Raw genomic sequence first — 13,224 nt, 5'->3', positions numbered from 1 at the left:
GAAAAACAGTCATCACAATGCAGAATTCAACTAAAAAACACACGCACCCTCAATTGTATTAACAAGTTGAAATATTTATTTTTAAAAACTGAAAAAAAAATAAAAGCAAACCCACCAACATAGATTTAGTACACGATACAAAGACTCATGTCAATGTCGCTATGTGAGTGAGTAGTTTCTTTAACTACAGTGTGAGGCAGTTTAAAAGGCTGGCTGAGCTGGTACGACGTCGGACCCGAGACAGGTTAATAAAGAATATTTTGACAGAAAAAAAATACACTCAATCATTACACAAGGTGCGTTTCAGTTCATCTCCATATCATTCGCAAAGTATTCCCTCTTTGATTTACTGTCAACAAGTGTGTGGTGTGACATGTCCACAACTGAAGCAAGTATTAATCACAACACTGCAGTAACACTTGCCTAATCATTACTTTGCCTTGTCTTATTTAAAACTAACTTTTTCTAAAAACTACATCTGCTCCATGCAGTTGTTGAAGAATCATCGGCAAACACTGTTTGATCGTCTATTTAAATACCCCCTTTCAGTGACCCAATTATGTTTAAGACACACAAAGCTCATCCATCTCGCAACATGGTCACGAGGCTCCGTGTTAAATGACAAAAAGATGACACCTATTGGTTTAGGCCTGCACCGCTTTGCATTCCCTCTATTCAGATGAGATGAAGGCTGACTCAGTGAAAGACAAATATTGATGCAGTTGGAGGTGTGTAGGTGTGTGTGTGTGTGTGAGTTGACAATTACACACAGCTACGTGGTCTGCGGGAAGCTTAGGTCACACGCTGTGGTGTGGCATCCTGGCAGGAAGCACTCTGACTAGTTAACCTGAACTTTGAAAATATTTATAAAGGGCAACAGGTAGTGAAGACTTCACAGGGGGGGGAAGCGTACTTGTTGGATAATGTTTCATTATTAAAACAGATTAATCATTTCGAGTGTTGTTGAAGCTGTAGTTTGTCAAAAAATTACTCAGATTCTTTAATAAGATGCAGCTTTATAAAAACAAAAATATTTGTTTACGAAATGAATGTCTGCAGATTTGCAAGACAAAAAAGGCAGCAGAGCCTAATGTGTTGTTGCTTTTTTTTTTTTTAGCTAGACATATCCCTTCTTCCTGCAGTTACTCAAACTGCTCATTAATCATTTTTTTGTGTGCATAATGCTACTTTTGATCTCTTATGGTTTAGATAGAATAAGAGTTGTAAGCTTCCCACCCCCCCCACGGCAGTTTGGAGCAGTTTTCTATGACTATTTAAAAAACAAGATAAGATGGCAGTTCAGCATGATTGAACAGTCCGGTTTGTTACAAATGTGACAAAAAGGCGGGGAGTCCAGTGAGGCGCTATGGACCTAACAATTTGAGACATCCATCACACAGAACTTCTGCGGCTTGTAAGCACACTCGATTACGAGAGGCTTTTTTAGTCCTCTTTGTTCCACTAACATAATTTGTGGGCTCGGATCTCTGGTCCTTGCTGTTTCGAGATGTGCAACTAGCGTTCATCAGTTCTTGAATGCAACTCCTCGGTTGAGTGTGCTCGTTACTAATTTGAAGCATGGAGCACAGATAATAAATAAGTGATAGACTGCTCTATACATACACTCTCTTTGAAGAGGAGGCGTGATGCTGTGAATTCGGGTGGTCTTTCCAGTCGGGCGTCGTTCCTTGTGGCTGAGCCCTTGGCGCCCGCCGTCTGCGTGGAAGACTCCAGACATGGATGTGAGAGCAAGCACCGTTTCATTTGGCTTGATTAACAAACAAACAAGAGCGGGAAAACTAGCCAGACAGAGATGGAGAAGAGTGTATAAATACAAGTTTCTTCCAGACGAAGGCCATGACGGGGGCGGGGGTCAACCTTAACCTGCAGGGGGAGAAAACAGCAAGGTTAAAAGTCTCTTCTACAATTTGGAATTCCAACAAAAATACATCTCAAAAATGTTGACTTAACTACAACAAATAACACAGCGAATGGCAGAAGGGTCAGACTTGGACAAAATTTTTCGTGCTCCTTGGTTATTGTAATAATAATAAAAATTATAAAAGAAAAGTAATAAACTAAAAAGCAAAAAAACGAAAATATTAATCTTCTGTATATTTGCACACTTTGACAATGAGCGCACCACTGCCACCTACTGTAGTGGATGTGCAATTAAACTTCAGAACAGCAACAAAAAAATGTAAATAGTTACCTAATGTGCCTTGGACCAAAAAAAAAACCCATTGAGAAACACTGGCTTAAAGGTTCCACAATGTATTAGTGTTTTGCCCTCACCCTCCTCATCGCCCCCCCAGCCCTCCGCTACCCCTGCTAGCTCATAGTGTTTCTTCCTCAGCTCCCCGAGACGCTCGCGCTCCTTCTGCAGACGCGTCTCCAGCTCCAACACCAGAACCTGTACAAACACACACGCACACACGAAGGGGGAGGACAGACACAGCCTTGTCACAAAGTTTCCCTTTGCAAACAGTGGAAAACCAACAATTCTGAAAGGGTTATTTTTATGAGTCATGCAGAGGAAATTACGTTCTGGGCAGTGACAAAGAGTGAACAAAGGAGTCTTTTTGTTTAGGATGACAGCGTTACTGTTTAGGTCTCACGGCTCTTATGGCTAACAAATAATCTATCGATCCATCTATCTATCTATTTTCATTTCTTTGTATTACAATTATTGGCATTTAAAAATCCTCACCAAAAAAGCAACAACAAAAAACACTGATTAGTGGCTCAAGTGTGTTTTAGGATCGTATTTACTCTAGGTAAGGTAGTGTAAATATGCTTAAGGCACTCTGCCAATAGCAGCTCACTATTTAATGTTTGTGGGCGCTTGTGCATATGTGACAAAGGTCCACCCATTTCAGTTTTCCTTTCACTGTAGGGGGGAAAGGCAGGCACATACACACTTGCTTGTGCTATTTGTCTAGCTTTAAGTTCAACTTCCTGGTGGATGAAAAACAATGAAGTGTCAAATGTGGAACAATGAGCACATTCCTAAACAGGTCTGCTTATCGTTTGACTTTTGCTTGGTGTGTGCATGTTGCTGCCAACCTGGGCGTCCATCTCTTGTCGCTTGATCTGTGTGAGAGTCATGCTTGAGAAATCCATTGTATCTGTGAAGTGATCAGAGGCAAAGAAAAAAATCAATTGTTTGTAAGCAGTACCGAAAATAGAATGATACACTACTTAAGGTTAACTGACGATATTGCAAAAAAAAAAAAAAAAAAAAAAACAAGATGCTGAAATGTGCTTACCTTTATCTTCAATTTGGGACTGCCCAGACTTGGTGGAGGCCACAACAGCGGCAGTTGCCTGGGTGACGCCTCGGGATGCATGCTGCAGGCGGTGCAAGTTGGTACTGTCTTTGTCCGCTTTAACCTGGGGACAACACAAGCATGGAGGATATTTTGAATACCTTCCTCCCATGATTATGAACCTAGACATAACATTTGACTGCGCTGCCCAAAGATGGCATGAATAGGCTCCAGCACATCCGTGACCCTTGTGAGAATGAAGCGGTTCAGATGATGGATGGATGCACTTGGGACTCACCTTTGAAGCAGCAACAAGTTGGGCTGTGCTGGCCGCAATTTCGCGGGAACACACCATCAACTCCTCAAACTTCCCTTTTCCCTGCACCACAAGATCAGCCGCATCCCTGAGATGACACAACACAGTGGATTACATTTCTAGTCTTCCGATGAATAATTCAAACGTTAACAGGAGCGGGAGTGGTGGTTACAATGTTACACAAGAGATCGTGTTCACTTGCTTTGTTCCTGTTGAGATCACACATTCATTCACCCATTGAAAAGTATTTTAATTAGAAAGTCAGATACTACTTACACCATGACAGTGGCGCCCCATCCAACAGCTTTAGAAGCAGAAATCAAGCCCTCGGTCCAACGGGAATTCTTGGCATAAAATTCCTTGGTGGATGCTGCGCCCTGGTGGACAAAGAGGGAAACTCCAATTCTTAGTTACATGAATGAAAAAGCATCTTGAATGTTTTTTAAAAAAATATTATCAATGGTCTAGTTCATTTAAAAGGTACATTCTGGGGTTTCTCTTACCTGTAAGCAATAATATTCAAACTTGTACGAAATAAAATCCAAACGTACCCTGCCACTCTCTACAATGTCCCTTTGCAGATCTTTGGAGGACAGAACAAGTGCCTTGATGGCTGTCATCAATTCTGTACACGAAGCTAAGATCCTGAAAGGAGGCGACAGGATACACAAGAGGCAATATTCATTGGACTGGTCACTAGTCATTTGCAGCGTTATTATTCTTAAAAAATATTATATACATCACTATATAGAGGTTTTATTCTATTACCTCTCATTGACCTCCATCTTGACGCCTGTATCAACTGCTCGAGACTTGTTGAGCATTTCCTATAGGGGGGGGACACAGGGGAGAACTTTCAAGCTAGTATGACTGCAAAGTGAAACTGGTGATTATCGGTTCTCATTGTGAAGAAGTGCATGCTTGTTTTCACACATCCACACCTCTATCCTTGCAGCAGCTGATTCCACAGCTGCAGATGTGGCTGCCATTTCTTGTTCCACTAGATCTCCCAGCTCTCCCTGCTGCAGTTCCAGACCCCGAGGACGCAGTTTCTGAATTCAAGATTAAAGACATCATAAGTTTTCATTTTTGCGGCCATTGGTCACTCGCACACAAGGACAACATTAAGACCAGTACCAACCTCTGCAGAGGCCAATATGGACTGGAGTGCCTCCTTTAGCTTGCAGTTGTCTGCTTTTGTTATGTCTTCCTTCTTTTTCATGTGGCCCAACAAAAGCAGAGCCTCAGCACCACATGCCTTCACACTTTCTGAAAGAACTGTGACAGAATACACATAAGACAACCAAATTCCTGGTTACCATTTTATAAAAATGGCTACAAAAACACAAGGAGGTGAGCTGTGACTCATTTGCATGAGGCATAAGAGGTAGAATAAATCAAACATTTTACCATCAGCCTGCTCCACAGGCACCATGTGAGAGGTGGCACTGCCCTGAACAATGGTGTCGCCCACTAGGTGGCCACATTGAGTCACTACTTTCAGCAACTGAGATACACCTGTGTAATAAAAGAACAAAAGAGAACTTATCTCACTTCCTCATGTGCTTGGCAAACCGAAAGTATGCTATGCAAGACAATATTCAATATTAACGAGCTGCTTACCTGTGTCATCGACTAGAAAGGCGTCTCTGGCAGGATGGAGCTGCTCCACACAGACTAAGGATGCTTGACATCTGGATGCCAGGTAGTCTGCAGAGGTAGGCATTATTGAAAATTACTTAACTAACACACACACGCTCACAATAATAAGAACCCCGCAGCAACCTGCTGAGCTAGTGCAGCTGATGTGGGCTGGGTCATCGATCTGGGCCAGTGAGTCTTGGATGATCCTCTCTGCTTCTTCAACAGCCCCCTGCAGACTGGACCAGCGGGCCGCTACTAGTTGGCTCTCTAACGCCTGCTCCCTGCTCTCCTATAGGCACACAAACACCCGTGTTCCCGTCATTTAGGCTGGGTGATATGATATGGCCTCTCCAATTTATTTATTGATTTCTGATGTTGAACCTCTATACTTAGAGAAGAAGCAAATGACAATGAAATTCAAAACTTGTTTTAAAACAAGCATTTGACCTTGTCATTAAGTTGATTTTGCAGAGCTTCGGCTGTCTTCACACCAGTTTCCCTTTCACTGGCCAATGAACTTTGTAGACGCTCAAGCTCCTGCCCTTGAACGGCAAGCTCCGTCTCCACTTTGGACAAAGACTCAACGAGTACTGCTTTCTGAGATTCCATTGCAGCAAGTTGAGTGCCGAGCACCTCATTGGACTGCAAAACAATAAAAAATAAATGATGTGTTACAGCATATAAGAACAATCGCAAAACAACACGATTTGATGGGAAGTCTTGACCAGGACAATGTGAGGCTGTGGGAATGTTGAACTTAATGACTCAAGTGACCTCCAGTTGTAAACATAGATTATAACACCACTGCTTTTTTATCGTTTGTGGCTAGGCACGTAGTCTCCAAAGAGCACTGCGTTGCGGTCGAGTGGGAAATTGTGGTTGTGAAACTTGGCAGAACAAACTATGACAACAGAGTGAAGTTTCGTCAGATCCCGCATGTTATGTGTCTTAAGGGGCTTGTGAACATGTTTGCAACTCTGTGGACTGAGCTCACTAAAAATATGGAAGTGACTTACAGAATGAGTAAATGGTCTGATTTTAGAAATGAAGTAAATTGGTATTGGGGTCTAACATTATGAGAGCTATGACACAGAAGGTCCCTAAGGAGGGCTGTCGTCACAGCAAGAAAAAAATTATGGACATTATATTTTCCACAAACTATGACTTTTTGACGATATAGCATGATAATTCCAGCGCATTCTTATTGAGAGCGAACTACTTTTAATTATCAAGAATATTGAAAATATACAACCAGCATTCCACCTGAATGAGTACAAAAAAACAAAGGTTCATGAACTTGTTCATATTTTAGGGAGACGTGAACTGAACACAACGTAAAAGCAAATGAATCATATCTTATCTTTTTTTCTTTCTTTTTATATAGACACAAATCTTTGGGTCAGCATGCGTTGCGATTCCGGCAAAGGGTTTAAAGGACAGCAGGTTGATTTTGCTGTCACAATGAATAACCACAGACCTGTTGTGAGGAACCCATGGTGATCTTGAGGGAATCCAGCTCGGCCCTGCTGGACTCCAGCTCTCTCTGCAACTCTCCAACGTGCTCCCGCTGCGCTCGTTCCTGGGTTAATGAAATGTCACATTTTCTTTAGATCAATGTTTCCCCCACCTATGATGAGCCAAGGCATATATTTTCCATTACAGACCTATTCAATTATAATTTTCAAACTTGGCCAATTAGATGACATTGCATGGCACGCCATATTAATTTTAACAATACATGAGTGTGCTACAGTACAGTGGTTGGAAATCACTGCTGAAAATATTACACAAGCCAATTTATGAGCATGATTTTAAAAAAAAAAAATCAATTAAAAAAAATAACAAGCAAAATTAAGGTGACCCACCTGTCTGTCCGCAAAATCTTGAGCGGCCTTCACCTTGTCCTGCATCTCTTTCCTCACTGCATCTATTTCATCCTGCGCTACCCGAGCCACCGTCATCTGCCGGGTCACCTCTGCATTCTGCATCCACAAACAAACAAAAACTTACGGTGACAATGAAAAGGAGTTTTCAATACAAACAAAGATGTTTTTCTCACCTTCCTCAGCAATTCAGCATGACCTTGTACCAACTCGGTGTACTTCTCCTTCAGCTTGGTGTAGCGCTGCTCATTAGCTTGAGCTTTTTCTACATAGTAACCAAGGATACAGTAAGGAATGTGTGGGAATACTAGTTACATTAGCCACTTATCTTTATGAACCTTAATCTATTATTCTCACAGCTGTTCCTAGTTACAATATTGTGTTCATTATTTAGAAACATTCTCTGACATCTTCAGCTATATGTACTTATGTGTATGTATCGGGTGATAAAATAAAAACCCTGATATATCAGTGAGAGGGCTTACTTTCTATCTCGGTCAGACTCCGCTGCTCTTTCTCTGTGTCTTGCCTGACCCTCCTCAGGTCATCAAGCTCCGCTTTTAGGAACTCGCTCTCCCCTGCTGCCTGTAGCCTGAGGTGACTCTGCTCTGCTAGCTCTGCCTCTAGCTCATTGACACGGCCCCTCAAAGCCTGACATAAGCGTCCACTCTGGCAGATGGAGAAATTCGGGTGGAGGTTGAAATTACAGTTGTTTTATCAAGGAAATTCTGAGCAAATATACATTTATCGTGCACTTGGATTAAATTATGGATTTGGGAGGAGTGTATTCCTTTTTACCTCCAATCGGAATGCTTCCAACTCATCCTTAAGGGCCTGGATCTCCCTTGTCAGCTGTTCAATCAGTCGGTCTCTAGCGGATAAAGACAACGCTTGTAAATCAAAAGCACCAACAATATTTCTTTCTACCATTAAATTTGGTTTTTAAATTGAGAATGTATTTATCATCAATTAAATTAATGTATAAAAGAGCTCCCGCCATCTGTAATGAGTTAGTGTTGAGACAAATGTTTTATCTTATCCTGTGCTACTGGCAACTACTGTTGAATTCAGGTCAAAGTTATGCATTTTTAATAATAATAGCAAATATAATAATAATAATAATAATAATAATAATGAAAATATAATGAAACACTTAAATTTTTTGGGGTTAAAAGAAAGTACATTTCAAAATTAAAGGAATGATAGGTGCAGTATATTTGAGCATTAAAAGTACTGTACGCATCTACAGTAGTTGAGCAAGGTAAATTTTATTTCCCAAAAGTTTATATACATCTTCAAAACGTACTTATCATCCTTGCGCATTCCATTCTGATTGTTGAAGTTGAAGGGGTCAATTGCGGCAGAGGTGCCAAAGAGGTCATCAAATTTTGTCTCCACTGGAGCCTAAACATTCAAAGCCACAAGATATAAAATGGGAAGATCCAAAGTGCTTAATTTACAACATAAATTATTCTGAAAACATCCAGAGCTCTGAATTGGGTACAAAAAGTGATTCATTACTTCAGCACTCATTGCTGTTGGTTCATTGCCTAGTTGTAAATTCTATTTGGACATTTTTCCACTTTTTACCGGAAGGACGGGGAGGTCTGTGTCCACCAGGTCGTCAGTTTCCACCATATGTTCCGACTCTGGAGAAGACGACTCGGCGGGGATTACAACCACGGGGCTGATGTGCTCTGACAGCGCAGATGCACGCAGAAAGTTTGGAGGATTCTGAGAGAAAACATTTCATTCATTTGAAAATGTTTTGCTTATTTAGTGTCAAGAAAAAGAAAAAATGTCTAGCATGAAGCGTGTTTCATATGCATATTTGACTTTCCATGGCCATGTGGCTACCTTAGCAGAATAAGCTTTTCAACATACGGAGCAAAATGAACATACTCCTTGGGAATCTAAAATTACCATCAAGTCAGACTTCTAAAAGATGGACGTGTTTAAGAAATTTTGGACAGACCTTTTTATTTATTAATCAGTCTGAGTTGGAATAGCTCCCTCTGAATCAGTTTTGAAATATTATATTGCTAATATTAGAGCAGTCTTTTTCTAGTCGAGCATGGCTGTGCCCAGTGCAAAATGCAAGGTTCATAAAGCTATGGTTTATGTTGAAAGAACTGAACTGAACCCGATCAAACCCATTTAGGACAAAATACAAAGGAACATTTCACTCTACTGTAGTCTGATAATGGCTGATAATTTTCAAATACTTTTCTCCATACAGTTAATGTGGACATTTGTGTCATGTCAATCATCACCTCAGGCAACTGTGGAATCTGAATCAACCGCTTGAAGTACTGCAAGTTACTGGAGCGATAAAACAGACTCTTTAACCTGCAATAAGACAAAAATCAAAGTGTGTGAGAATGAAATTTGAGCAGCGTGCTCAGCGGTTACTTATGTGTTTGACCGACAAGGTTTTGGTTTGGGCACCATTGGCCGTACATACTTCTTAAACTGTTCCTGAAAGCGATCTCGGTGGCCTTGGAGAGTGTCTGCTGGAAGGCCTGCATACAAAAAAACAAAACAAAAAAAAACCACACACACACGCACACAAATCAGTTAACACATCCTCACCAACTTTATATGCACTCAACATGAATCAATTTTTTTAAACCACCAAGACTGTAATTGAATATACTAAAGTATGGTATTAAATTAATAGAGAACTACAAGGATAAGTGAATGACAAATCGAGTGAACGGCAGAGTTACATGTTACTCACATGAGTGCAGTTTAAACAGCAGCTTGACTGTGTAGTCGTACAGGTGGCTGGAGTCCAAGATGACTTGAATGAGCGGAGCCAGACGACATTGGCCTGCAGCAGTCACTGAAACTGACCGAGACATATCTAGCGAGCTGAATACTGGGATAGAGAAACACAAACAAACAATATTGTTTAGCGGCTCGGACTGATGCTACAACATATCTCAGCTTTACAATTAACGCTCACTGGTTTTCATGTTAGTAACACCCCTGTAAATGTAAACGCAAATCTGAAGAGGTATCCCTGTTTGGTTTGATTTATTACAAAGTCCTTCCGCCATAAAAAGGTTGTGAATATAGTCTAAAAGAAAGGCAGCTGTAATCTCAATACTAAAAAGATTGTTTCTCTCGCTCGCCCTCAATCATTAAAGCTCTCCTACCCATTTTCCATGAAGCCAAATCCTGAGAACCTGGCAGTGATGTGGTTTCCTCACCGATTCAAAAACATTCAGTATTATTATAATTCTTTTTTTGTACAAAAACACAGACAAATTGAACTCGCCTCTTAAACTTTGAATGATGAAACATTGTGGAAATAGGTCAGAACTGAGACGGGAGACTTGCGCTACAGTCTCAAACTAAAAATGGAGCAGCAAGAATTAAACATGAAAACTGTCACAAGGCTGCTGTTGTGTTGTAAGGAACATTAACATTATAACTCTTTTTCCACAGTTAATCCGTAACGTGAATAAAAATTAAGGCCTATGTTTATGCCTTGATAAATCATCCATTAGCGATCAGACACATGAGGGGAAAATGAGAAACTCCCCTCTAAAAGCCTCAACTAAAAGTGAATTGTGTGAAAATACTATGCACAGGATGCAGACTGAAGGCCATGATAAAAAGAAACGAGAATGTAATTTCCTTCAATTCATTTAGGAGTAGAGGAGAGCAGCTTTGCCAGCAATTCCTCTTGGCACACATCACATCCCTGCAGCCTATTTTTAGCTACAGTATGTCCATATACTGTAAGACACTTGCACCTATGATGAGTCACCCCAACGACAATAACAGTCTGCAGCCACTCAATCAGACGCATCACGGCTCTGATGGTAAAAGTATCTATTTTTGTACAGCATTAGAACTTTATCGCTCAATCCTCCTGTCTGCCCAAGTTGGAACTTTGTGCCTGAATGAATGCGTGTTCACAGCAGACTATCTCATTAGTCCAAAAGATCTTACCTCCAAGGAAGAGGTTGAGTTCACACTCGAGGTAATCAAACATCTCCACTGTTAATTGAAAGCTGGGGGACACACACAAAGAGAAACACACGTGAAATTCAAAGATTCTGTTTGGCTCCTTGTGTGAGAAATTAAGGTATGACATACATACACACTTGGTTGAAATCAAGTTGATCTATTATACGTATTTTAGATAAAAAAAGATTTTTTTTCAATAGGTAAAAAAAATACATAGACTACCATGAAATACATATATTCACCCAGACCTATGATGCACATTATATTAAAAAAGATGTTTATTTAATATTTAAATGAACCAGTTAATTGGACTTTTTCATTGTTTTAACATCTCTAAAGTTAACTATTATATTTTAAAATAAAATCATTTAATTCATTTTTTTTTCTCCCGGTCCTTATTTTGAAAATAAAATACTAATAATATTCAATATATATCAATAGACTGATATGAAATACTTATATTGTGTTTTCTGCAATAACGTCCAGCCCGAGCAACAAACGTTTGACTATTCCAAAGATTATCTTTCGGGATCCATCTTGTAAATAATGTGGCAGCTTGCCTTACTTACAAGTTGTTGACATCATTTTCTCCTGCCTCTTCAAGTTGTCTGTTTGACATCTGCAGGTTGCCAGGGAACCGAGGATTCTGAAAGAGAAACCATATAGAAGGTGGAAGCTCAAATAACACGCGTGGCACACCATGGTCTATCTGAATGACAGGTGACTGAATCACAATAATTGTGAGGTTTGCACTCCTGCTGAAAACCTGCTCCTTTACCTCTTTACATTGCTAGCATTAAAAAATAGAGACAATCAGGCAATATTCACGATTTCCTGTTTATCTACGACTCGCCTCAGTTGTCCCATTAAAGCAAGCTTCATTTATAGATCCTTGAGAAGCCATTAGTATCACAGCCGGAATGTTCTGTGAGGACCCACTGCCCCCGCGGAGAAACGATGGCAATAAAAACAGACTTCAAGCATAGATAATGAGTGACGAGAGTCTCATTGGGTTTTATAGGCCATGCCAACTCACTTTAATGTGGAACTCCATTTTGGTGATGAGCAGTTTGAGGTAGATGCTGCAGAGCTTCCCGTAGCCTTCACTCAGGTGACCCTGGAAGCACAAGAGCCTGAATCACAAAGGGAGATCAACATTTGGAAACATGGCCAAAGGTAGAAACAGTATCTCCCGACTTTGGCCAGTAAGCTGGCTGATTAAAGAACACGGGGAAATTTGAGATGACACATTGTCCTGTGGCGCTATTTAATTAAGATTCAAAATGTGAGCAACTTCCTCTGGTGGAGCAGAACTAAAACCGTGGAATTCAAATAGGATGAGTTAACTGGAGCTGGTTAAGTTGCTTCTCATATGTAAGAGCATATCTTTGCTCCAAGAATGGGGGCAAAGTCGAAATACTGTACAAGAACTTCTTACTTCACCAGTGGATTAAATTTAGGATTCGAATTTCCCAAAATGTGGTGGTTAAATTCCAAAACAAGGTTACAGTAACTCAACCGAGAGTGTACTCCAAATAAGCCAGAGGATGAGTCTGCATGAGTGATGGGGTGTGCGGACACGTACAAGTCTGTCACTTGGCAGCTAAAGTAGTACTGTGGATACTACACAGTTAATTAGATGTTTGGAGCAGTCAAGTGAATTACACCCCTGCAGGCAACTTCCGCTCCACTTCAACATTTTCACACATGTTGCTCTTTTGGTCACAACTCAGGAAGTGTCGGTATTCCAAAAGTATCATATGTATTTTTGGTTTCAGACTTGAGATTTACATTTTAAGGTCCCCTTCCATCGCAATTCATTTTTTCCCACTGTTTTATCTTGCAACCCCAATAAAAGAATATAAAAGATTTGAACTATTTGAAATGAAAAGAAGACGACCTCAAAAGACGTAGACAGCATGTTTACATTAACAACACCACATATTGTTTGGTCAAGACTTAATTCTTATTTTAGTCAACAGCAGTGGCGTGCTCTGATGTCAACCGACAATCGGGTGCGCTTCCTTACCCACATTCTGCTCATATCCGTCAAATCAGCCTTATTCCTCATAGAGTCTTTTATCACCTAAAACGGTGGCAACAGCAACACAAGAAAGGAGAGAAAATTCAG

At 40.5% G+C, this 13,224-nt stretch overlaps 1 protein-coding gene across 1 annotated transcript in view; it reads right to left on the bottom strand.

Moving 5' to 3' along the window:
• Positions 1-53: 53 nt before the first annotated feature.
• Positions 54-13,224, bottom strand: part of hip1 (huntingtin interacting protein 1) — a 28,643-nt gene continuing 15,472 nt past the window's right edge. Inside the window, exons 5-32 of the mRNA XM_049726830.2 lie at positions 13,123-13,179; positions 12,130-12,210; positions 11,663-11,739; positions 11,076-11,137; positions 9,853-9,993; positions 9,577-9,634; positions 9,386-9,461; positions 8,703-8,846; positions 8,419-8,516; positions 7,911-7,983; positions 7,598-7,781; positions 7,289-7,377; positions 7,095-7,211; positions 6,707-6,808; positions 5,677-5,871; positions 5,371-5,518; positions 5,209-5,295; positions 4,996-5,103; positions 4,727-4,863; positions 4,527-4,637; positions 4,354-4,412; positions 4,137-4,230; positions 3,862-3,962; positions 3,568-3,673; positions 3,270-3,393; positions 3,067-3,128; positions 2,296-2,413; positions 54-1,884 (exon numbers count right to left, since the gene is read on the bottom strand). Of these exons, the coding sequence (XP_049582787.1) occupies positions 1,880-1,884; positions 2,296-2,413; positions 3,067-3,128; positions 3,270-3,393; positions 3,568-3,673; positions 3,862-3,962; positions 4,137-4,230; positions 4,354-4,412; positions 4,527-4,637; positions 4,727-4,863; positions 4,996-5,103; positions 5,209-5,295; positions 5,371-5,518; positions 5,677-5,871; positions 6,707-6,808; positions 7,095-7,211; positions 7,289-7,377; positions 7,598-7,781; positions 7,911-7,983; positions 8,419-8,516; positions 8,703-8,846; positions 9,386-9,461; positions 9,577-9,634; positions 9,853-9,993; positions 11,076-11,137; positions 11,663-11,739; positions 12,130-12,210; positions 13,123-13,179 (2,814 nt within the window). The 3' untranslated portion in view covers positions 54-1,879. The remainder of the gene's footprint in view (positions 1,885-2,295; positions 2,414-3,066; positions 3,129-3,269; positions 3,394-3,567; positions 3,674-3,861; positions 3,963-4,136; positions 4,231-4,353; positions 4,413-4,526; positions 4,638-4,726; positions 4,864-4,995; positions 5,104-5,208; positions 5,296-5,370; positions 5,519-5,676; positions 5,872-6,706; positions 6,809-7,094; positions 7,212-7,288; positions 7,378-7,597; positions 7,782-7,910; positions 7,984-8,418; positions 8,517-8,702; positions 8,847-9,385; positions 9,462-9,576; positions 9,635-9,852; positions 9,994-11,075; positions 11,138-11,662; positions 11,740-12,129; positions 12,211-13,122; positions 13,180-13,224) is intronic.

This window comes from Syngnathus scovelli, chromosome 7 (genome assembly GCF_024217435.2).
Source record: "Syngnathus scovelli strain Florida chromosome 7, RoL_Ssco_1.2, whole genome shotgun sequence".
Lineage (NCBI taxonomy): Eukaryota > Metazoa > Chordata > Actinopteri > Syngnathiformes > Syngnathidae > Syngnathus > Syngnathus scovelli.
This window is presented reverse-complemented; position numbering and strand designations above follow the sequence as displayed.